The 25879-nt window shown below is 45.9% G+C and overlaps 1 protein-coding gene across 1 annotated transcript in view; it reads left to right on the forward strand.

Moving 5' to 3' along the window:
* arhgef38 (Rho guanine nucleotide exchange factor (GEF) 38) overlaps nucleotides 1-25879 on the forward strand; it is a 76508-nt gene that overhangs the window by 31019 nt on the left and 19610 nt on the right. Inside the window, exons 2-10 of the mRNA XM_078568642.1 lie at nucleotides 970-1157; nucleotides 3426-3549; nucleotides 10195-10342; nucleotides 11171-11188; nucleotides 13455-13654; nucleotides 15698-15831; nucleotides 18087-18191; nucleotides 21404-21526; nucleotides 24193-24531. Coding sequence (XP_078424768.1) covers nucleotides 970-1157; nucleotides 3426-3549; nucleotides 10195-10342; nucleotides 11171-11188; nucleotides 13455-13654; nucleotides 15698-15831; nucleotides 18087-18191; nucleotides 21404-21526; nucleotides 24193-24531 — 1379 coding nt within the window. The remainder of the gene's footprint in view (nucleotides 1-969; nucleotides 1158-3425; nucleotides 3550-10194; nucleotides 10343-11170; nucleotides 11189-13454; nucleotides 13655-15697; nucleotides 15832-18086; nucleotides 18192-21403; nucleotides 21527-24192; nucleotides 24532-25879) is intronic.

Below are 25879 nucleotides of genomic sequence, written 5' to 3' on the forward strand. Positions count from 1 at the left end.
ATTGTGACCTTGAAACTATCATAAATTGTTGTGAAAACCCCATCTGGTTCCCCAATGTCCTTCAGGGAAGGAAATCTGCCGTCTTTACCCGCTCTGGCCTACATGTGACTCCAGACCCCACAGCAATGTGGTTGACCCTTAACTGCCCACTGAAATGACCTAGCAAGGCACTCGGTTCAAGGGCAATTAGGGATGGGCAATAAATGCTGACCTTGCCAGTGGTGCCCACATCCAATGAAAGAATAAAGTTATACTAAACCTTTATAAATCACCGGTCAAGGCCCAGCCGGAGTACTGCGTCCACATTTTAGGAAGGATGCCGACGTCTTGGAGAAGGTGCACAGGAGATTTACTAGAATAGTACCGGGGATGAGGGAGTTCAGTCATGTGGGGAGGCTGGGGAAGCTGGGATTGATCTCCTTGGAGCAGAGAAGGTTAAGCGGAGATTTAATAAAGGCGTTCAAAATTAAGAAGGGGTGTTGATCGAGTAACTTGTTTCCACTGGTAAGAGGGTTGGTAATCAAGCAACACAGATTTAAGATAATTGGCAAAAAAACCCAGGAAGAGAAAAGAATGTTTTACACAGCAGAGTTAACCTCTACCTATGTGAAACTTTAACCTTAAAATTGGAGCTAAGCATTTCAGGGCTCATGTTGGGAAGCACTTCCTCAAACAGAGGGTAGTGGAAATCTGGAAACTCATCCCCAAAAAGCTGCTGAGACGAAGGATCAATTGGAAGTTTCAAAACTGATAGATTTTTGTTAGGCAAGGGTGTTAAGGGTTGAGGATTCAAGGTGGTCGATGGAGTTGAGGGAGAGATCAGCAATGATCTAACTGAATCGCGGGAGAGGTTCGAGGGGCTGAGTGGCCTCCTCCTGTTCCTTGGTTTCTCAAAGTCACTGCTGTTTCTGGATAATCTCTTCAGCATTCTTGAATCGTAGACTCTAATGTTTCTTCCTTTCTTCACAGCCAAGATGACTCCACACGCAATTCCTGAAGCACCAGTGACCCCAACACTGGACCCAAAGGAGCATAGGGAACGCATGATGTGCAGGAGGTTAAAGGTCATTGAAGAACTAGTAGAGACTGAAAAAGATCACTTCAATGATCTGGATCTGTGCATCACACAAGTGGTTCAACCACTAAGAGAGAAAAAAGTAATATTCTCAAAACAATTCTTACCCATTTGAATAAAAGACTGATTTTTCATCTTTATAGCTTATATTTGTTGACATACTTCCTTAATGCACTGGTATTTCTCTAGTCAATTGGATTTTTCAGAGTTAAAACTAATCCCACATTTTTAGCTTTTCTCAAACTCTGCAATACTCTATATCCTCTCCATCACCAAAACGACCTATTTCCGGCTCCATAACATTGCCTGTTACCTCTCTGCCTCAGCTCATCTTCCACTGAAGCCCTCACATTTGTCGTTGTTATCTCTATTCCAACCATTTCAATGTTCTTCTGCCTGGCCTTCCTCCTTTCCCCATTCCAAGATTGAACTTGATCTCACCCAAAACTCTGCCAATCCTAATTCACATCAAATTCTGTCCGCCCATCACCCTTGTGCATGCTGATCTACCTTGGCTCCAAGTTGGGCAGCACCTCGATTTTAAAATTTCCACCTTTGGTTTCAAAACCCTCCATGGTCTTGTCCCTCCTTATCTCTATAACCTCCTCCAGCTCTACAACCCACCAAGTTCTCTGCACTCCTCCAACTGTAGCCTCACGTCCATCCCTGATTTTAATCACTCCGCCATCGTGCTTTCAGCTGCCCAGGCCCTAAGCTCTGGAATCCCCCCCTAAATCCCTCTCTCCTCCTTTGAGACACTCCTTAAACCTTCCTCTTTGACCAAATCTTTAGTCACCTGTCCTAATGCTTCCTCGAGTGGCTTGGTGTGAAACTTTCTTTGATGATGGCTCCTGTGAAGCGCCTTGGGGCATTTTAATTATGTTAATGATGCTAAATAAATGAAAGTTGTTGTTGTTGTTGAAATATGGAGTAAGGGCAATCATATTAACCCACTGAAGAATGAATAGTCGTTGGTGAATCACAGATGTGTGTATCGTGTTGAACTGATTTTCTGTATCTTTGCATATACCTGACATCACTTGCAGTTGTGATTGGCCTATGTCCAAGATGCTGCTTTTACATTGTCCTTCTCTTCCCCTTCTTCCTTTTCTTCTTTTCCTCTATCCCATCTCCCCATCCTTTCCCCTTTCCTTGTCCTTTCACATAATGATCGACAGGTGTATAATGCCACACAGGTAACGGTTCGTTTCCAAGAGCGTTTGTTGAAAAGAAAAGAGAAGCAAGTCACACACAAAATACTGAAAATCTGAAACACTCAGCAGGTCTGTGGGGAGAGAAACAGAGTTAACCTTTCAGGTCGATGACCTTTCATCAGAATGGAAAAAGTTAAGGGATGTGATAGGTTTTGAGCAAGTACAGAGGCAGGGGAGTGGGAGTGAAAAGGAAAAAGGAAGGTCTACAATTGGTTAGAGGGCAGGAGGCATTAAATAATGGTGCAAGGCAGAAAAAACACTGATGGGACAAGAAAAGGGAATAAAAGAAGTCAGGTTTGTTCTATCCCTGCCCGTGGTTATATGCGTCCGTGCGCGAGGGTGCGTGTACATTAGTTTTATTGAATGCTCACCGTTAAACCTTGTTCTCAGAGAGTTACCAGGCAGATTAGAAATAAAGTTTTGATACATCAGATGATTCCGCCTGGGCTAAAATGGTGAGAGGTTGTTAGAATGACAGCATTTTACAGAACTGGAGAAGTGACATTAGCCCAATGAGGCATTGGAAGATGTGAGAAAGGTTGACCAGGATGATGCCAGGACTGAGCAGTTACAGTTATCGGCAGAGGTAAAACAGGCTGGGGCTCTTTTCTTTAGAAAAGACAAGGCTGAGGGGTGACCTGATGGAGGTCCATAAAATGATGAAGGGATTTGATAGGGTGGACATAGAGAAGATATTTCCATTTGTGGGGCAAACCAAAACAGGCGGCCATGATTATAAGACAGTCACTAATAAACCCAATGGGGAATTCGGGAGAAACTTCATTACCCAGAGAGTGGGGAGAGTGTGGAACTCACTAACACGGGAGTGGTTGAGATGAATAGTGTAGATACACTGAAGAGGAAGCTAAATAAACACATGAGGAAGAAAGGAACATAAAGATATGCTAATAAGGTGAGATGAAGTAGGGTGGGAAAAGACTTATGTGACCAGTTGGGTTGAATGGCCTGTTTCTGTGCTGTAAATGCAATGTTATTGGATTCCTGAGCTCAAAGAGATGAGATACTTTACCATTTATTTCCACCTAGTGCGGTAGTAGATAAATACAACAAAGACTAGATTGTGTTACCTTTGTTGTGGCATGTGTTTGTAACTTGATGTGGGTTTGTATCTGCAGATGGAGTGTCTCGATGTGGACAGGTTATTCCGCAACATTGAATCAGTCCATCAGATATCAGCCAAGCTCCTGTCAATGTTACAATATGCTGTCACTGAGGATGAACCAGAAATGCAAATGATCGGTATGTAAGCAGTGAATTAGAATATACTTGTGTTTAACAATCGGACATCCCTATAGGAACCAGAACTTTAAAGAGCAGTAGGAGGCCGTGTAGCTCTATCTGACCTCACCGATTTTGTGCTAGAGCAATTTAAAACCAATCTCGTTCTCTGCCCATTGCCCTATATCCACTTCTACATTTAATTGTTTATCTCTTTTTTTCTTTCTTTATAAGATGCAGTGGTCTCTGTTTCGACCGCAGCCTGTGGCAAAGTGTTCCATCCTGCAATAATAACGCTCCACGCAAAGAAATATCTTGCCATTTTCCTCCTTACTTTCTTGATATTACCCCTTTGTTTCTAACTCCCTAAACAGAGTAATCATCTTCTCAATTCACTCAATCGGAGCCTTTGTAATTTGAAAAGCCTCTATTCAATCACCTCTCCATGGAATCAATCACTATGGGGATTGGGCAGGAAAGCAGAGCTGAGATATATAATCAGCCATGGCCTTATTGAGTGGGGGAGCAGGCTGGAGGGGCCGAATGGCCTACTCCTCCTATTTCTCAAGTTCTTAGACTTTTCTGCTCTAGTGGCAAATCCCCCCCCACAATATTTCGAATCTCTCTTTAAACCCACAGTTCCCATCTCTGGCATCACCCTTTCATCTATGTTGCCTACTTTTTATGGCTTTTAATGTTCTTTCTAAAAGTGTCCGCAGTGCTCCAGCTGTGACCTGACCAATGTTTTATACAAATGCATAATTAACTCTTTACTCTAGTACTCAATTTATAACACACAAGAAAGCTTTTTGTTTTTTGTAAAGCTTTCATACCTGCGCTTACACTGTCAGTAAATGTTGTCTCTTCCAGTGAAATCAACTTGAAGCAGGCATTACATTATTGTATTGGGAGTAAGGCTGGAATTCATTCATGTTACTGTTGGATAATAGCCTTGTCTTCCTTATGAATTTGATTGACAATCAACAGAGAAAATGAGAAATAGTTTAAATCTTTAATGTCCCTCCCCACAATTCTCTCGTTCATGTGAAACGGGAGATTGACGCTGATTTACTGATGTGAAATAGAGTTGCCAACGCTTTCACCCTCCACACTCTTACCAGGCAGCTTCCTACACTGAGCTGATGGCGCTAGAAGCCATGACCATAGGTGCCAATTGCAAAGGCGAAGCTTGTGAAGTATTTCGGGTAGTTCAGTAAGTACCTACCCTCTATTTACCAATGGGAATAAAAAGCTCTGCTGCTGATTTTGGGCATTCTCAGGTCTGTAATCTGCTTCTCACACCGGGGGTGGGGTGGGGGGGTGGGTGGATGTTTCCTTTGTCGGGCGGGCTCGACGGGGTCAGGTGAGGGTGGTCGGGAAGCCGACTGCCACCCGCGATAGGGGCCGGAACGCGATTTCACGTTGTGTGGGGCCAATTAAGGCCCGCCCGGTGGGAAACGTGTGCTGCAGCGCTCAGGGTGGCCTGTGTAGCGGGGGAAGGAGGAGGACGAGTGTGAACTCCGCGCACTTGAAAATCTCCCTGAGAGACGCAGCTGCCTCGGTGAGATGAACATTTTTCAAAATAAAAAAATAAAAGATTTTTGAAATGTTATAAAACATGTCCCCTCACGTGACCCTATCACATGAGCAGGGACATGTTAAATATAATGTTAAGAGTTTTTAATTTTTTTTTAATGACTGGTTGATACCTCATCCCGCCCCGGTGGATGAGGTTTTGGCGTGCAGGGGCACTAACTTTGGCGCGATGGAACGTCACTTTCCCACTGGCAGGAAATTAGTTTGGAATTTTGTTCTCCCGACTTTGATGGTGGGGTAAAGATGGGCCGAGTTTCCTGCTGATCTATGTCAGGAACCACAATTGCATCCGTTTGCATCTCATGAAAGCTCATTAAAAGGCCAACTGGGCAGAATCACATTCCCTCCCCAAATTATGTGCCCCACTAGCGGATAATTAGAACGGCCTGTTTCCCGATTGTATACATGTGGCATGCACCTGGCCAGCTTCGGTTTATCAATGACTGTGAGGTATGTAGACATTGTTTTCACCTACTTTTAAGATGGCTGCTGCTAGATTTTGGTTGCCTGTATCACAAACTGTGCCAAGGTTAGCCACAGGAGGCGATGCCAGCAGGGAGGGAGGAGACAGAGGTAGGACTGGGGAGGGCGGCGTTGTGGAACACTGGGGTGGGGGGGGAAGGCAGGACTATGGGGTGGGGGGAATGGGTGGAACAGGGAAGGAAGGGGGAAGAAGAACAGGACTAGGGAACGGTCAATGAACAGAGTTGAGTAGTGAAAGACTGTCCAGGAGCAAGAGTTATAAGACAGTCCACGGAAGAGTCAGAGACTGTTGTGCGGCTGAGGCCACACTGTTGGGGGCATCTTGAAGAGAGAGACTTGGGAATGCGCAGCCATGTTAGAGGGCTCTGCATGGCGCACATGTCTTGGTCCCAGAGGGAAAGGCCTCTCTGGGCAGTGAAGGTCATGCACAGCATGGTGGGCAGGGGTGTGGTCAGTCACTTGCTCCTGGGGATTAGAGGTGTGATACTGTGAGGCAGATGACACAGTCATGGTCAGGGAAGGCATCTGCATCTTGTAAGCCTGTAGCTGAAAAGTCTTGGGTTGGGGGGGTGGTATCGGTGTGGTATTGGATGGTCTCATTGGGGTGGTGGGGGGATGGTGTGGAGGTATCCCAGAAAGTAAGGGTGCATGTGGTCTTGAGAAAGGGAGGATTCAGGTCGACAAAGGGCATGGGGCCATCAACATTATAGGGTTTGGGAAGGACGGGAATATCCACATGGACTATCTTGACTCCATTCTCTCTCCCCTTGTCCAGTCTCTTCCCACCTACATCCGTGATTCCTCTGACACCCTACATCATATCAACAATTTCCAGTGCCCTGGCCCCAACCCCCACCTCTTCACCAGGACGTCCAATCCCTCTACACCTCAATCCCCCACCGGGATGGTCTGAGGGGTCTCCGCTTCTTCCTCGAACAGAGGCCCGAACAATCCTCATCCATTACTACTCTCCTCCGTTTGGCTGAACTTGTTCTCTCACTGAGCAATTTCTCCTTAAACTCGTCTCACTTCCTCCACATAAAAGGTGTGGCCACGGACATCTGCATGGGCCCCAGCTATGCCTGTCTTTTTATGGGGTATGTGGAACAGTCCTACTCAGGCCCCCTCCCACAACTCTTTCTCCGGTGCATTGATGATTACTTCGGTGCTGCTTCATGCTCTCGTCGGGACCTGGAAAAATTTATTAATTTTGCTTCCAATTTCCACCCCTCCATCATTTTCACGTGGTCCATCACTGACACTTCCCTTCCCTTCCTTGACCTCTCTGTCTCAATTTCTGGTGATAGACTGTCCACCAATATTCATTACAAGCCTACCGGCTCCCACAGCTACCTTGACTACAGCTCCTCACACCCCGCTTCCTGTAAGGACTCCATCCCATTTTCTCAGTTGCTTCGCTTCCGTCACATCTGTTCCTTGACCGAAGTTTTCCACCCACGGTAGTTGACAGGGCCCTCAACCGTGTCTGGCCCATCACCCGCGCATCCGCCCTCACACCTTCCTCTCCCTCCTAAGGAAGAAGGAAGACATGTCAGAGGAACTGTTTTTGAAAGTGGCATCATCAGAACAGATGCGACGGAGGCAAAGGAACTGAAAGAATGGGATGGAGTCATTACAGGAAGCGGGGTGTGAGGAGCTGTAGTCGAGGTAGCTGTGGGAGTCGGTAGGCTTGTAATGAATATTGGTGGACAGTTTATCACCAGAAATTGAGACAGAGAGGTCAAGGAAGGGAAGGGAAGTGTCAGAGATGGGAACAGGCTGACACGATCGGTCTGCGGGACAGTCCTGTTTGTGGATTTTGGGTAGGAGGTAGAAGCGGGCCTGAGGTTGGGAGACTATCAGGTTGGAAGCTGTGGAAGGAAGATCTCCAGAGGAGATGAGGTCAGTAACAGTCCTGGAAACAATGGCTTGATGTTCAGTGGTGGGGTCATGGTCCAGGGGTAGGTAGGAGGAAGTGTCTGCGAGTTGACGCTCAGCCTCTGCGAGGTAGAGGTCAGTGCGCCAGACAACAACAGCACCACCCTTGTCAGCGGGTTTGATGACAATGTCAGGGTTGGACCTGAGAGAACGGAGTGCAGCAAGTTCAGAGAGAGACAGGTTAGAATGGGTGAGAGGAGCAGAGAAATTGAGACGGCTAATGTCACGCCGACAGTTCTCAATGAAAAGATCAAGAGAAGGTAAGAATCCAGAGGGAGGGGTCCAGGTGGAGGGAGAATATTGGAGGTGGGTAAAAGGATCCGTTGAACGGGGAGAGGACTCCTGCCCAAAGAAGTGAGCACGGAGACGAAGGCGGCGGAAGAAGAGTTCAGCATCGTGCCGAGCCCAAAATTCATAACTCATAACTCTACATTTGTTGGACGGGTGCCAAGTTTACATGCCTGGCCTTTGGGAGAGACGTGGCCCAGACAGTTTTGACCCAGCAGCCAAGGAGAATACGGCGAACCATTTAAATCTCCATTCGGTTCGTCAGAACCATAATATCCCACCGAACGGGAGAGGCCGTAAAATCCTGGCCTCTGCTTCTCACCGCTGAGTGGACGGGTTCATCACACAGCTCTGACAGAACACACTCATCCCCATCCAGCAGAGGGGGAGGCAGCGGCATAGCCATATCGCCACTGGACTGATAATCCAGAGACCCAGGGGAATGCTCTGGGGACCCGAATTCGAATCCCACCACAGCGGATAGTGGAATTTGAATTCAATTAAAATCTGGAATTAAAATGATGATTTATGATTGTTGTAAAAACCCAACTGGTTCACAATCCCCTTTAGGGAAGGAAATCTGCTGTCCTTACCTGGTCTGGCCTCCGTGTGACTCCAGAGTTGACTCTTAAAAGTGCCCTCTGAACAAGGGCAATTAAGGATGGGCAATAAATGCTGGCCGAGCCAGTGATGCCCACATCCTACAAACAAATTTTAAAAAGACACACCAAGTGGAACCGATGCTCTCCCATCGCTCAGCACCATGTATCGGGGGAGTGGGGGCTAATAAAGGAATGACATTCAGCTTTGTATGCAGAGAAGAAATTACACTGCGCAGAGGCATGAAAGGCCATGAGATTCAGCGATAATACTGCTTTAACCAAAACCTCACAGTAATAAAATAAATGCGTTTGGGTGAAAAGACTCCAACATTGGTTGTGACTAATACTTAACATCCACAGACTACAGATTTCAGTGCGAGAGCATCAGGATAATCAATAACCTTGACCGATTCTTAGGAGGTCACATAATGTCTGTCTGAGAGGCGAGGGTTACATGTGTCTTGTCCATCGTTTTGATATAGAAAGTGTCTTTGTTCATGTCACTGATGTGGAACTAGAGGCGAATCACTGTCATGAGATTGAGTGAGGCTGAATGAAATGGAGGAACGAAATGGGTGATAATGGGGATAAACGTGGGACCTTGCATCACGTTGATTAGCCATTCACTACCTGAGACTTGAAGAGGAAAAGTGAAATGTATTTACAATGGTGCAAACTATCCACAGTGGACGAACACCTGTGCATTCAAAACTTCTTAATTTTCCTAACTCTACCATTACATCCAGGTGCAGCTCCGACATCCCACAGCAGAAGTGGAGGCAGCCTGCAGACTGCTATGCCCTGTTGTCTGAGATGGCTTCAGCGGGCAACCCCCATGGCCTGACCTGTTGGAGTTGATGGGGTCATAGGCAGAGGGGAGTTGGAGTGGCAGGGCACCCTTGGAGTGTCCTGGGTGGATTCCCCGGGGTGTCTGGGGTGCCCAAGGAGCCCCTTCCTGACTCCTTGAGGAGAAGGGGCACCTGGAGGGAGGTTGAGGTACCCCATCCTCCTCTCACCTAGCCACTGCTGGAACGCACCTTTGGCTACAGCAATGGAGTACAGGTCCGAACGCAAATCTGACAAACTGCTGGACCTGGGTCTCCAAGGCAACCACCATGTTTCACATGGAGACTTTGATGCGTTGGCATGCTGGAGCCATGATATCAGACAGAACATGGAGGAGGAGGTGGGGGTGTGGGGGTGGGAGTGGGAGTGAAGGGGGTGATGGGGGTGAAGGGGGGGTTGGGGACAGTGGGGGTAGGGGGGTGGGGTGAAGGAGGTGAGGGTGGAGGAGGTGAAATGGACATGTGTCATTGGAAACAGTCGGGAACAGGTTTCTTGATTGGCTCTTTTCCTTTTCCAGACCAATCTTAAGACCGATTGCAACAACAACTGATATTTGTACAGCACCTTCTGATTCTTAGAAACATCCCAAGGATGTATAATCAGCCAAATGAAGTAATAGGAAGGGCGACTTTATCAAATAGTTTTAATGAAGGCCTTAAAGGTGGAGAGAGAAAGAGAAAGAGAAATGGAAAGGATTAGAGTGAAAATTCTAGAACTTAGGGCTTAGACACAGCCACCAATGGTGAAGCAAACAGCGTGTGAGGCCAAAGTTATTCACACTGACCTTGGCCGAGATCAGTTAAGTGTCCTTGTAGGATTAATTTATTTTTTAGTGTGTTTGAAGTGTGAAGACTTCAGCCTGTTTCCAGGACTTTTTTTTTTTAACTTGCATTGTCTTCACTTCTTTAAACAGGTGAAATATTTTTGCAGCTTAAAACCCCGTTAGAAGAGGTTTATAAAATCTATTGTTATCATCACGATGACGCCAACAGTCTGCTTGAAACATACGACAGAGACGACGAAATTCAGCGGCTTTTAAGAAACCAAGTTGATGCGCTGAAGTAAGTAATTGGTGTTTTGAGTCAGCAAATGAGTCGACTGTGGGTAGCAATCTTGATTAGGAGCCTGAAGGTTCGGGTTCAAGTCCCACATGAGAGGCTTCACTAAATAATGGAGGCTGACACTCCCAGCACAGTACGGAGGGAGTGCTGCACTGCCAGAGGTGCTCTCTTCTGAATGAGACATTAAATCGAGGCCCTGCCTGTCCTTTTAGGTGGAGGCAAAAAAATTCCAGGCCACTGTTTCGCTCTCTAAGTCCCCCCCCGCCTTGTGTCCTGGCCAATATTAATCCCTCAAATAACATCAGAGGTCATGTGGTCAAGAATCATGTGATCAAACCTCCGAGAATGCCTCCAACTAGAGTTGGCAGCCCTTTGTTGGGGATCAGGTAGAATGATCACAGTGCTGAACCTGTTCTCCATTGCATCTGATCCACATTCTTTTTGACGTGGAAGTGTTCAGTGAGTTCGAAGAGTACCCGCACCTGGAGGAGAGCACCAATATAAGAGTCTGAAAAGCTGCCCGGTGATACTGAATAACATGACTTATACTGAAAAAAGAGACATGCTGTCAAAGCTTTTCATCTTGCACTCATCAGGGCCAACCAATCGGCACCCTTTTCTCATGCAGTATAAATCGTTGCTCCCTTTGAAATTTGGTATTCTTGTATCTGTCCTGATGAGTGCAAGATGAAAAACTTCTACAGCATGTCTCTTTTTTCAGCAATATATCTTTTTTGTTAAATTATAGCCTTCAACTTGTTTTTTTTTCTAAATTTTTATTTAAGTTTTTAACTTGTTTTAATTATGGTTTATTTCTTTTAAAATTAGGAAAATATACCAGGAACAGTGAGTATACAATTTTATCCAAAAAAATTGCTTCCACTTTTATCTTTCCTACGTCCTCTTGCTCTCACTCTGGCTCTCTTTAAGCACACTATGATTTATGCATTAGACCTTTCACTAGAATAACTTCTATTTGTTCTGTGGCTGTTTAGTCATCGTTTGGTTGCCCTGCCGACATGACAATTAATTCAGGAAAATAATCTCTAAATATCTGAGTGAATGTTTATCCCAGAGTTATTGGTCACCCACCAAAACAGACAGGGTTATAAATTAAGCTCATTATCAAATCATTCATTTAAAATTTATAGGTATTACCTTTCTCAGAAAAGACATTTGGAATATCAACAACAAGAGCTACATATTTCCCGAAAATAAATTGAGTGAGAACCGTGAATTTCGAACAATGTGGAAAGTTATAGGTGAAATGTAAACACATGAGTTCTGCCTGGAATAAATAGAATATGGGATTGTACAATTGATGCTCACCACCACCTTCTCAAGGGCAAATAGGGATGAGCAACGAATGCTGGCCGAGCCAGCGACGCCCACATCCTGTGAAAGGGATACATATAAAAAAGTAGTTAAATGTGTAATGGATAACAATAGATGTAAACTGTGATACTTTTATGACCGTATCATAAAATGTCGCAATGTACCAACAGCAATGGGTTGCAAAGTTCAAATCCCAAGAGTTTGAATGCTTTCACTCATTAACCAGCAAAGTAAGAACAATGCGTTCCCTCGGACAGGCCTTAGAATCAAGAAACCTTCTCCCATGAGTCTATTTCATACCCAAATTTTGCAACAGGTACTTATCCAACTGTGCTTCACCTCAATGTCCCTTCATTGTTTCCCCCCTCTGTTTTCTAGTAGGTCCTTTTCAATCCCCCATGGAAACCCACTCCATCTGGGCAAATATTTGGCTTCCCTTCATTCCTGGGATCCTTTCCCATTCCCCCCACTCCAAAAATGTTGTCTCACCAATATATTGCAAAGCCCGAAAGAGGTTGGTTTCGAGTGAGCGTTTGTAAGGCACCTTTCACAACCTTGGGACATCCCAATGTGATTTATAGCCAATGAGGTGCTTCTGAAGTGTAGTCACTGTTGTAATGTTGAAAATGTGGTAGCCAATTGTGTACAACAAGCTCCCACAAACAGCAATGCCTTATTTGGCTAAATAATTTGTCTCAGTGATGCTGTTAAAGGCTTGAAAGCCTGCTTTGCTCAGTTGATAGCCCTTAGTGCTGAGTTAGTTCAAGTTCCACTACAGGGCTTGAGTATGTAATCCTGGTTGATAACCCAATGTCATACTGACTGAGTGCTGTGTTATCAGATGTCCTTTTTATCAAATGAGACATCAAACCGAGGCCCTGTTAAGGTGGATCACAAAGTGTACTGTTCAAAGAAAAACATGGAAGAATCCCAGCCAACATTCTTCCCTTCGTGAACACCACTGAAAGAAAAGAAATGAACTGCTCATTATCTCATTTCTGTTTATGGAACCTTGCTCTGAACATATTGGCAGCATAAAGTGACTTCTCTTCAACAGTAATTCTTTGGCTGTGAAGTATTTTAGGCTGCCTGGAGTACATAATCAGGCACTATATAAATCCAAGTTAGAGTCATGGACTGATACAGCTCAAAAGGAGGCCATTTAGCCCATCATGCTGTCTCTTTGAAAGCCCTAACCAATTAGACAAACTCCCCTGCTCTTTCCCTATAGCCCTGCATACATTTCCCTGCAAGGATTTATCCAATTTTCTTTTTGAAATTTACTATTGAATCTGCTTCCACCACCCTTCAGGCAGCACATTCCAGATCACAAAAATTGTTTATTTTCTATTATTGAATTAACTGATAATTATTAATTAATTTTCTCTCAATGAAACCTTCTAATTGACCCTCATCCTCGGTAACTTTTTTTTTTGGACTGGGTGGAAGAGTTCTTGATTTCTGCTACCATTTGTATGAAGATGTGTTTGCTTATATCGCGCCCTGAATGGCCTGGCTCTGATTTTAAGGTTCCTCCCTCTTGTTCTGGGCTCCTCCCACCAGAGGAAATAGTTTCTCTCTATATACACTATCAGCTCTTTTAATCATCTTAAAACACCTCAAGGAGCTGAATGATCTACTTGAGTTCTTAGATCTTCAAAATGCTGTAAAACATTGATTAAAATTGTTTGCTTGTAAGTAGAAATAGAATCCTGTTTGGCACATAACAGCTTCTGTGTGTGTGTGTGTGTGTGTGTGTTTCTGTCTCTGTTTCTAGAGGGAAATCCACCTTGTTGGACATGGGCTCACTGCTTATTAAGCCAGTGCAACGAGTGATGAAGTACCCACTGCTACTGAGTGAGCTTTTCAAATCAACCCCAGAGTTACATGCAGACCACAAACCAGTTGAAGATGCGTTGGCAGCAGTGAGGCAAATCAATGTGAACATTAACGAGTTTAAAAGGAGGAAAGATCTGGGTAAGGAGATTGTTCAAAAAAGCCTGTTGTTCATCATCGTAAACACTTAGATATAAAAGGGAGATACTTATCACAGGTTTTGGGAGTGAAAATTGCCCGGACCATGTGACTGAAGCTTCTGCCAAGAGTAAATGAAACATCCAACCAAATCCAGCGGAGTCGTGGACAATTACATCCCAAAGTCTGATGGGAGGAGATTATTCTTTTCAACACATTTTGGAAAAGGTTTTCTGCAATTCGATTGGTAGAAAACAGACCAATGAGGAAAGAAGTTTGGTGTAGCCCCTTCCAAAATCCATGACCTTGCCATTGGATTTAGGGGCACAGTCAGGGCAAGTATGAGCAGAATGTGGAGTCAGACCAGTTTATACAGAGTCTCAGCCCAAATCAGTAGCAGGGTTTGCTGCTGAGAGAGGCAACTTTAGCACCACACCCCCCACACTGTCACCAGTGTCCACCTCCTTTTCTCACCCCTCATTGCCTACATCCCCTTGTCCAGACCAGAGACTGCATACAGTCTTAACCAATGGAAGATCCCACTGGCCTCAGGGTGGATAGAAAGGCACTTTTTCCAATAGTGGAGGGGTCAGTAACCAGGGGGCATAGATTTAAGGTAAGAGGTAAGAGGTAGAAGGCTAAGAGGGGAGTTGAGGAGAAATTGTTTCACCCAGAGGGTGGTGGGAGTCTGGAGCTCGCTGCCTGAAAATGTGGTTGAGTCAGAAACTCTCATAACCTTTAGGAAGTATTTAGATATTCACTTGTGTTGCCATAGCCTCCAGGGCTATGGGCCAAGCGCTGGAAAATGGGATTAGTGAAGTCAGATGTTTGTTGACCAGTGTGGACACGATGGGCTGAATGGCCTCCTTCTGTGCTGTAAATGTCATTGAGACTATGAGAGCCTCCACGCCCACACTCCACATCAGATTGGAAATGGATACAGTTTACAGGTTTACCCTATAGGGGCATCTCTGAAATTAATTTGTTGCAATGTAAAATTCCTTTGGAAACTTTGTTGACTTGTCTAAAAACCTAAAAAGTTGGGTAGAAAAGCCTTAGATGTATCCCTTTCACCTGGGAAACTAGCGTAAACTCTGGATTGGCCAATGTGAAGCACGTTTAGGTGGTATAACCCCAGGGGAAAGGGCACTGGTATAATCTGGGGTGGGGAGGTGGGTGGAGGGAGGGAGGGCAGTGGTATAATCTGGGGGGGCGTGAGGGGCACTGGTATAATCTGGGGGTGGGGTGTGGGAGGGGCAGTGGTATAATCCAGGAGGTGTTGGGGGAGGGGCAGTGGTATAACCCCAGGGGAAAAGGCAGTGGTAAAATCCAGGGGGGTGGGGGATGGGTAGTGGTATAACCTGAGGAGAAGGGGCAGTGCTTTAACTTGGGGAGGGGTGGGGGGCAGGGGGGTAATGATAAAACATGAGGTGGAGAGGAAGGACAGTGGTGGTAGCCTGGGGGGCAGTTGTTGCAGTCGGCAGGGGGTCTGGAGGGGTGCGGGGTGGGAGCGTGAAGGGGCAATTCTGGCCTTTGGGCTCTGACTTTCTTAGCCTGGTGATGTGGCCATTGGAGACTGAGCAAATCAGTTCTCTTTGTATTTATATTTTTATTATAGATGATAAATTATAAATTAATTAAAAAGGCCCATTTGACCTTTATGTTTGGTGACTTGCTGAATGAACCCAAAACAGAATAGCAGTTTCTCTGAAGATTGAGGTTTCAACTTTATAAGATGTGGTTTCTAAGGCCCTGTGGTCCTAACAATTTATAAATCAAAAAAAACAATAGCCTTGGACACAGCTGCTGTACAGTGAGTTTAGTTTCTCCCCTCTTCTGCAATGTGTTTGCTGTGATGGTGAAATTTTACCAAATGACCGAGAGATAACCGGGTAAGTTCATCAGAGGCTGCAGGATCTCTGAGAGTCAAACACCACTCACGTCACATTCCTCTGGAACTGGGCTTTCAAAACCTGTCCTAAGAAAGACGCACGTAAAATTTTCTACTGTAGGACTAATTTACTTCACTTGCAACTTATTCCCTAGTGATGAAGTACAAGAAAAGTGAGGAGGATGAGTCTCTAAGAGACAAACTGTCCAAGGTGAACATTCGGTCAATCAGAAAGAAGTCCAATCGAGTCACCAGTCACCTGAAGATCCTGACTGGGGGGGAGCTGCAGGTATTTTCCATTTTATAAACCCTGAGCTGTGCTTCGACCTATTACCTTCTCCACCAAGGATCCTCACTTCCAATTCCATAATATCTCCAATTTCTGTCTCTGCCTCCACCTATCTGCTGCAGGAACCCCTACCCATGCTTTTGGCATCTCCCAGACTCAACTATCCGAGACTCCATGGCTGGCCTCTCACCTTACCTCCTCTGCAAGCTTCAGCTCATCCAGAACTCTGCTGCCCTGTAACCTAGCGACAGGGCCCCATCACCTACCAGCCCTGTGCTCGATGACTTGTCTTGACGCTGCCTCAGATTTATAATTGTCATCCTTTGTATTCAGGTCCCTCTTTAGCCTTGCCCCCCTCCCTAACTCTTTGACCACTTCCAGCCCACAACACCCTGAGCCCCTCCAAATCTGGCCTCCAGTACATCCCTAATTCCTTTTGCCCCACTATTGGTGCCTAAGCCTTCAGCTGTCAAGACCTTGAGCTCTGCTATTCCCTTCCAAAACCTCCCCCCCACCCTCCGCCTTCCTGCTTTAGGATGCCCTCGGAAACTGACCTATTTGACAAAGCTTTTGGTCTTACTATTTTCTGATGTATCTGTGATAATCCTCCTATGATGCTCTTTGGGATATTTTATTTGTTAAACTTGTTAAATAATTACAAGTAGTCGTTATATAGATTCCACATTACATTTCGAATTGTATTCTATAGCTCTTGTCATTTAAAAAAAAGCTAATCAAAATCTCCATTTTATCACCTTTATCCCCCTGAGATACCGTGAATCTGGAGCCCAAGCCCCTCAGCTTTTCCACATCGCCACCCCATTCAAAGTATAATTATTGCTTTCATAGTTTTGCTAATAAATACCAAATTCCATCCGCTATCTCTTGGCCCATTCCATCATCTTATCAGTATCCTCCCACACACCCACCCCTGCGGCCCTCAGAATGAGTTACTATGGTTGCTCTTTCAGAATTCTCAGCAAGTTTTGACTTTCCAGCCTCTTATCCCGATATCCGAGTCCGCCACGTAGCTAAGGAAACAATAGCAGAAAATGCTGGAAAAACTCAGCAGGTCCGGCAGCATCTGTGGAGAGAGGAACAGAGTTAACGTTTCGAGTCCGCATGACTCTTCTTCAGAGCCATGAAGAGCTAACGAAACAACTGGGGCCTTGCTTGACAGCTGCTTTGCCTGGAGGCTAGTTTTATGAGCTCATATCCTAGACAGGAAGGAGGGTCTGGGCTAGAAACTCCTTGAATTTTTAATTGGCTTTAAGATGGCATCAGCAGCAATGGGAGCTGGATTTGAGTTGATCTTCTGTGACAGATACGATAATCCCAGTAGGTGATCCCAAGCAGTTCTTCGGGATACAGTTACTGATCAATCATCTGCTCAAGTTCATCTTAAAGAAAAGTGAGAGCCAAGAGGTAACCAGACACAGGGCATTAAGATTACAACAGGGTTTGATAGGGTAAATGTAGAGAAGATGTTTCCACTTGTTGGGGGAGCCTAAAACTAGGGGCCACAGATATAAGGCAGTCACTAACAAATTCAATGGGGAATTCAGGAGGAACTTCTTTACCCAGAGAGTGGTGAGAATGCGGAACTCACAGCCACAGTGAGTGGTGGAGACAAGCAGCAAAGATGCATCCCAGGGGAATCTCAATAAGCAGGTGAGAGACGAGAATCAGAGGATATGTTTGTGGTGAGATAAAGTGGGGTTGGAGGAGATTCATATGGAGCAAAAAACACCAGCATGGAGCTGTTGGGCTGCTGGATCTGCCCCTATGCTGAATATTCTGTGTAATCCTAAATCAAATACCCAGTCTGTGACTCTTTGACCATTGACAGTGAATTGCAATAGGCACTTCCAGTGTGTGCAAAGGCCGAACAGATTGGAACTTTTGCCCTTAAAACCAAGTTCTCTTATGTTTACATAATTATAATATATCTGATGATATATCCTGGCAGGGACATACACCATCTCAGCATTGAAGCTGAGTTACTGATTAGTTTAGTTTGCTCGTACGTTCTGCTGGTGTTTAACCAGCTAAAACCATACAGTTTGGCAACAGTGAAGCCTCTGCCGCTTGTCCAGGCCGACCACTTGGCTGGCTGGAGACTGACTCCCAGATGTTGTTTGCAGCTGAGTTGGACGAATGTGTGCAACTGATAGGACTTAATGGCTTATCCAGTTGCAGGTTAGAAATGTCGCCTTGTATATGCATTTGCATAAATTGTATTTGGTTATTTACAGGTCAAAGATGAGACATTTGATAGAGAAGAGAAAACATTTCGAAACTTGGAGAAGGCTGTGAGACTTTGTTCAAAGAATACTTTCTGTTACCTTCAAAACATTCAGGTAAATGTCAGTGCTGTTGATGAGTTGATTATTAACAAGGCTTTACCCAACTTTGTGTTGGTGACTGAAGTTATATAATCACAGCCGCTTTTGGGACTTATTTTATGTGTAAGTTATAGAAAACTGAACTGCCTCTTTATCTGTGGAGACATGTATTAAAGCCAGAAAGTTAATAAACTTTACACTGGTACAGTAAGCTTTTCTACTACATGTAGGTTACAGGAATAATAAGAATATGTTTCACTCAATGAACTTTCATGGGCCAGGTGCCAGTTGTTGGGTCTCGGGAGAGCCTTATCTCAATATGCTCAGGGTGACAAGTGTGCACAGATGTATAAAACGGAAATCACATCTGACCCTCTGACAGTGCGGCACTCCCTCAGTACTGACCCTCTGACAGTGCGGCACTCCCTCAGTACTGACCCTCTGACAGTGCGGCACTCCCTCAGTACTGACCCTCTGACAGTGTGGCACTCCCTCAGTACTGACCCTCTGACAGTGCGGCACTCCCTCAGTACTGACCCTCTGACAGTGCGGCACTCCCTCAGTACTGACCCTCTGACAGTGTGGCACTCCCTCAGTACTGCATTGGGAGTGTCAGCCTGGATTTTGTGCTCCAATTTCTGGAGCAGGACTTGAATCCATGGCTAACTGACTCCAAGCAGAGAGTGCTACCCACTGAGCCACAACTGACTTGTGTTAGCCCAGGCCCTGAGAGTGGCTGGTGAAGAGGGGCAGAGGTTCAACACTGCAAAGAAAACTTTGAACAGGATATTTATGAATTCTGAAATTATTTACATTGTTGTTTACCATAAACATTTAGCTGTAGGAAATGGGGTTTGTGTTGTCTAAGGTACCACTCAAAGCACTTGAATTTCTGTTTGTTATTTGGTTGCTTGGGTTTGGGTTTGTTTATTGGCTCCAGATGAACAACATTTTTCTAGCAATTTAGTGAATGGAAATGGATTTTATTGGCATGAGCAGGAGATGGTGGTTTTTAAAAATTCATTTCTGGGATGTGGGCGTCACGGGCTAGAACAGCATTTATTGTCCATCCCTAGTTGCCCTTGAGAAGGTGGTGGTGAGCTGCCTTCTTGAACCGCTGCAGTCCATGTGGTGTAGGTACACCCACAGTGCTGTTAGGGAGGGAGTCCCAGGATTTTGACCCAGTGACAGTGAAGGAACGGCGATATATTTCCAAGTCAGGATGGTGAGTGACTTGGAGGGGAACTTGCAGGTGGTGGCGTCCCCATGTGTCTGCTGCCCTTGTCCTTCTAGATGGTAGCGGTCGTGGGTTTGAAAGGTGCTGCCTAAGGAAGCTTGGTGAATTCCTGCAGTTTATCTTGTAGATGGTACACACTGCTGCTACTGTGCATTGGTGGTGGAGGAAGTAAATGTTTGTGGATGGGGTGCCAATCAAGTGGGCTGTTTTGTCCTGGATGGTGTCGAGCTTCTTGAGTGTTATGGGAGCTGCTCTCATCCAGGCAAGTGGGGAGTATTCTATCACACTCCTGACTTGAGCCTTGTAGATGGTGGACAGGCTTTGGGGAGTCAGGAGGTGAGTTATTCATCGCAGGATTCCTAGCTTCTGACCTGCTCTTGTAGCCACATTATTTATATGACTAGTCCACTTAGGTTCCTGGTCAATGGTAACCCCAGGATGTTGATAGTGGGGGATTCAGTGATGGTAATGCCATTGAACATCAAGGGACGATGGTTGGATTCTCTCTTGTTGGAGATGGTCATTGCCTGACACTTGTGTGGTGCGAATGTTACTTGCCGCTTGTCAGCCTAAGCCTGGATATTGGACAGGGACTGCTTCAGTATCTGAGGAGTCGTGAATGGTGTGGAACATTTTGGAATCATCAGTGAACATCCCCACTTCTGACCTTATGATGGAAGGAAGGTCATTGATGAAGCAGCTGAAGATGGTTGGGCCGAGGACACTACCCTGAGGAACTCCTGCAGTGATGTCCTGGAACTGAGATGATTGACCTCCAACAAGCACAACCATCTTCCTTTGTGCTAGGTATGACTCCAACCAGCGGAGAGTTTTCCCCCTGATTCCCATTGACTCCAGTTTTGCTAGGGCTCCTTGATGCCACACTCGGTCAAATGCTGCCTTGATGTCAACTCGGGAGTTCAGCTCTTTTGTCCATGTTTGAACCAAGGCTGTAATGAAGCCAGGAGATGAGTGACCCTGGCAGAACCCAAACGGATCATCAGTGAGCAGGTTATTGCTAAGCTAGTACCACTAGATGGCACTCTTGATCACCCATTCTATCACATTACTAATGCTTAAAGGTGTAGTGGTAACGTCACTGAACTGGTAATTCAGGGGCCCAGGCCAATGCCCTGGGGCTGTGAGTTCAAATCCCAATACAGCAACTGATAGGATTTAAATTCATTTAATAAAATCCAGCATTGAAGGATACTCCCAGTAGTGAATCATCAATTGTCATCAAAACCCAGTGCCCTTTAGGGAAGGAAATCTGCTGTCCTTACCCGGTCTGGCCTATATATGCAGATATGCAGCAATCTTGGAACTCTATCCCTAAAAGCATTGTAAGTGCTGTGAAAGCACCTACACAACATGGTACTGCAGCGGTTTGAGAAGATGGCTCACTACCACCTCCTCAAGGACAATTAGAGATGGGCAATAAATACCAGCCTTGCCCCCTAACGCCCACATCCCATGAAAGAAATTTGCGATTGTACTTAACCAGTTTTTTTTTTTGCCAATATATTTGTGCCAACCATGATTTTGCCGTCAGCCATTTTCTAGATATGACCTCTACAAACATGCAATAGCTTTAATAAAAGCATTAAATTACATTGATTGATAAAAAAAAACAACAAAAACTGCTTAATATCGCATTTTTAGTGGAATAAATCATCCAGAGGTGCTTCACAGGAGTGAGATCAGTCAAAATTTGATTGAGCAGCATGAGGAGATATTAGAGTCATGGCCAGAAGCTTGGTCGAAGAACTGGCCCTTACAAGAGCAAAGAATGAGGTTTAGGGAAAGAATTCCGGAGATTAGGGCCGAGTATCAGAGACTCAGTTATGTACTGCACTCAAGCTTTTAACATGCGTTCCCTAAACCCAAGCTAATTTTTCATCATTAATCTTTATTTTCTTAAAGGTGTTTTGAACAATAGGATAATGATTGTGTTTTGCAGTTGTTAATGGTTGATTGTTTTCTTGTTCAGGAAGGTATGTTATTAGCTGTTCAGAATGTTCATGGCCTTCAGAGAATTTTACAGGATTGTGACCACAGAAATTCTGACCCCCTTCAGGAATTGAAGAACTATCAAAATTCCTTTGAACATTTTGTGAGTACCCTACGTGACGTTATAACCCCCTTTCATGTTTGGGTTGCCAACCACCCCCCCCCCGCCTCCCAGTATTGCCCTGGAATCTCTGGCAATTAAAGATTAACCTCTTAGACAATGCTGGGAGCAAAACCCAGGAGAAAAATCCAAAGGGCTTGGTAAAAAAAATGGTTTTTTTTCATCGTTTTCTTTAAACGTTTAGTTTTATAAGGTTATCGAAATGTTGGTGATGGGGGAGAAAGGTCTTTGGGTGAATAGATTGGTTGGAGGTCGGAGGTTCTTCTGATAAAACCACAAGGAATAACCCAAAGGCAGTTGGCAACCCTGTGCCAGTGTGGACTGCCTCCCTGACCACTTGAGTCACTGATTTTTGTACCAAACCCCTTTGGGAGGATCTCTGCTATTTTCCATAAATGAATACGCTCATGTAGGTGACCAGTGCCAAGGTGGAAGAACATCCCCAATCAATTCAGTGTCAACAACGAGATCAGATACAGCCCAGAGGAACTGCAGATTGTCTGTCAGTTGTGATCTAGTTGAGTGCCAGAACAGGCTTGAGGGGCTGAATGGCCTTCTGTTCCTTTTTCCTCTACGTCCCCCCCCCCTCTGTCCTCCAGGTGTAAATGTTCACAGTCTCCAACTTGGAGAGGGCTTTATCCAAGTTCTGGTACAAAAAGAATATTCCAGCCATTTAAAGGAAAATGTAAGAGGGAAGCCTGAACGATTGATGGATCGTAACATGTGGAGTAATTATTTAAGCTGCAAAAGGGAAAACTGGGAGGGGATGATTGCTATTTTTAGTATTTTAAAAACCATTTAAATACCATGGCTACAAGAGCAGGTCAGAGGCTGGGAATTCTGCAGCGTTTAACTCACCTCCTGACTCCCCAAAGCCTGTCCACCATCTACAAGGCACAAGTCAGGAGTGTGATGGAATACTCTCCACTTGCCTGGATGAGTGCAGCTCCCACAACACTCAAGAAGCTCAACACCATCCAGGACAAAGCAGCCTGCTTGATTGGCACCCCATCCACCACCTTCAGCATTCACTCCCTCAACCACTGACACCCAGTGGCAGCAGTGTGTACCATCTACAAGATACACTGCAGAAACTCACCAAGGCTCTTTCAACAGAACCTTCCAAAAACCCACAACCTCTATCACCTAGAAGGACAAAGGCAGCAGATGCATGAGAACACCACTGTTCTATTCCACAAAGCCAGTTGGTGAAGGACCTAACTAGAGTCAATCTTTACATATTTTTATAATTATTCACAGAGGTACACATTAGAAGCATACACCACCTAAGCCAACAACCACAGTTTTTTGTATCGATTTATAGTGAATTCAGGTGAATCCCAAGTTAATGCCTGCCATCTGCGTACCATTAAAACAAGTTAACACCACCACCTGCCAGTTCCCCTCCAAGTCACTCACCATCCTGACTTGGAAATATATCGGCCGTTCCTTCACTGTCGCTGGGCCAAAATCCTGGAACTCCCTCCCTAACAGCACTGTGGGTGTACCTACACCACAGGGACTGCAGCGGTTCAAGAAGGCAGCTCACCACCACCTCCTCAAGGAGAATTAGTGAAGGGCAATGAACGCTGGTCTAGCCAGCGGTGCCTTCATACCAGGAACGAGTGTTAAACAATTCTAAAGAAGGAGATAAAGTCAACTTTGATGAGTGGTTCCACCTTGTCCCTAATGGGTCCAAAGTCTCCATGTAGGGCAGGCAGAAAAATATTCCTGCCTCTTCCATTCCCTTAAATGATACCACAATGAAGTAATATTTTTGAAACTTACCTTGACCTCTTCTGACCATTCGACTCCCCATCTTTCGTGTAGTTAAACACCCCACAGGGGCTTCACAGGAACATCATCGGATTAAGCCGCATAAGGATACTAGGTCAGATGACCAAGAGCCTGTCAAAGAGGAGGAGAGAGATAGAGAAGTGCAGAGGCCTAGGGAGAGAATTCTAGAGCTTAGGACCCAGGCAGCCAAAGGCATGGTCGCCATTGGTGGAGCGACAGAACTCGGGGATGTGCAAGAGACCAGAACTGGAAGAAGTGCAGAGTTCTCGGAGGGGGTGCAGGGCTGGAGGAGGTTACAGAGATAGGGAGGGGTGCAGGGCTGGAGGAGGTTACAGAGATAGGGAGGGTTGTAGGGGCTGGAGGAGGTTACAGAGATAGGGAGGGTTGTAGGGGCTGGAGGAGGTTACAGAGATAGGGAGGGGTGCAGGGCTGGAGGAGGTTACAGAGATAGGGAGGGTTGTAGGGGCTGGAGGAGGTTACAGAGATAGGGAGGGTTGTAGGGGCTGGAGGAGGTTACAGAGATAGGGAGGGGTGCAGGGCTGGAGGAGGTTACAGAGATAGGGAGGGGTGCAGGGCTGGAGGAGGTTACAGAGATAGGGAGGGGTGTAGGGGCTGGAGGAGGTTACAGAGATAGGGAGGGGTGTAGGGGCTGGAGGAGGTTACAGAGATAGGGAGGGTTGAACGGGCTGGAGGAGGTTACAGAGATAGGGATGGATGATGCTTTTAATACAAGGATGAAAATGTTTAAATGTGAAGTGTTGCCAGGCTGTGAGCCAACGTAGGTCAGAAAATCAGCTTGTGTCTATCCTGAGGCTAACTGCATTACTCCCATCTTTATGCTTTCGTTTTAGAAAGACCATTTGGAAAGGCTGGTGGTGGTGCCACTTGCCACGTTACAGGTCCTATTTTCAGCTCCTCAAAAGCTCATACAGAAACGCTACGACAAGTTGCTCGATTATGTCAGCTGCCTCAAGCAGTCTGAAAGCGTGAGGGAAAAGAAAGCCGCGGAGGAACTGAACGACGCAAAGAAAGTCTACGAAGCACTGAATGGCCAGTTGGTGGAGGAGCTTCAGACATTTAACAAAGCGGCAAAGAAAATTCTAATTAACTGCATCGACTGTTTCATGGCTGTCTTCAGGGATCTGATGATCTCGGCACTCCAGGCTTCTCCAGCTGTAAAGAACAACCTGGTGGGTTTTAATCTGTAGGGAGGAGATAGATTATTTAAACCAATCTAGAAACCATTTTTATTAAAAATGTACCGTTGAAATTCTCTGTTAAATTCTTCATGGCAAGTCAAAGAATGCATCAATTTGGAAATGTGGAAGATTCAGGCCTGAATTTCACATTCTCCCACCAGGGGGTTTTTTTTAGGCAGGTGGGGGCTGGGGCGGAACGTGAAATAAAGTGATTGAGCTTCCAGTTGGGTTCCCGCCCACCCCGATCTCTCAGCGATTTTACACGCTGGGGGGGATGAGGCCTGGGATGGGCAGTGAGGCCTGGGATGGGCAGTGAGGCCTGGGATGGGCAGTGAGGCCTGGGATGGGCAGTGAGGCCTGGGATGGGCAGTGAGGCCTGGGATGGGCAGTGAGGCCTGGGATGGGCAGTGAGGCCTGGGATGGGCAGTGAGGCCTGGGATGGGCAGTGAGGCCTGGGATGGGCAGCCTGCCCTGGCCCCAGTTAGTGGCCAATTAATGGCCACCCGGGGCTGTTTCCCACCCAGCCTCAATATTTAGGCTGGGGGTGGGGTGGGGGGGGGGTTCTCCTGGGTATGGGGGATGCCCAAAAAATGATCAGGCTTGGGCCTCGAGGAGGAAGGTGGGGAGGATTCCATCAGAAGCCACATTCTAACTTTGGGTGCCCCACCCCTTAAGGTTCAGTGGCTGCTGGACCTCCTCCCACCCCCCCGGCCTCTCCCTGGACATCCCAATTGCCCATTCTGCACCATCCCCCAACCCCCACCCCCACCTTCCCTATCCTCTCCACCCTGGGACCCTGAAAACTCACCTTTCCGCCCAGCTCCAGGACAAAGGCCCTGACATCTTCAGGAAGTTCCTCCTCTGTCCACTGCAGGGATGAGAGAGCTGCTGGCCAATCAGATTGGCCGGCAGCTCCCTAAAATGGGACTTCCTCCCAAGCGAGGGGCGGAAGTCCCGCCTACAGCCAATTGACACTCATCCGAAATATCCTGGCCTAAGAAATGATCTCACTGACGTATTTAAGATGATTAAAGAAGTTAACTTATATCCTCCGGAGGAGCACGGAGTCTAGAATGAGGGAACATAAAAATAAGAGTTAGACCATTCAAGAGGTGACGTTAGCGAATGCTTCTTTGCATAAAGGCTACTGATTTTAGTTCCCACAGCCTTTCGCTATACTCGTGGTGTTTTAGCGCTGCTACATAATAGATCAAATATCTATCACTGCGTGCACTATGTCATAATTTGTGATAATACCAGCACTCTAACATCTGCAGTGCATCTTGTTCACACCTATATGTATTACAATTGATGGGTCACCCACCCTTTAACTGCACAT

Source organism: Cetorhinus maximus, chromosome 1 (assembly GCF_964194155.1).
Source record: "Cetorhinus maximus chromosome 1, sCetMax3.hap1.1, whole genome shotgun sequence".
Taxonomy (NCBI): Eukaryota; Metazoa; Chordata; class Chondrichthyes; order Lamniformes; family Cetorhinidae; genus Cetorhinus; species Cetorhinus maximus.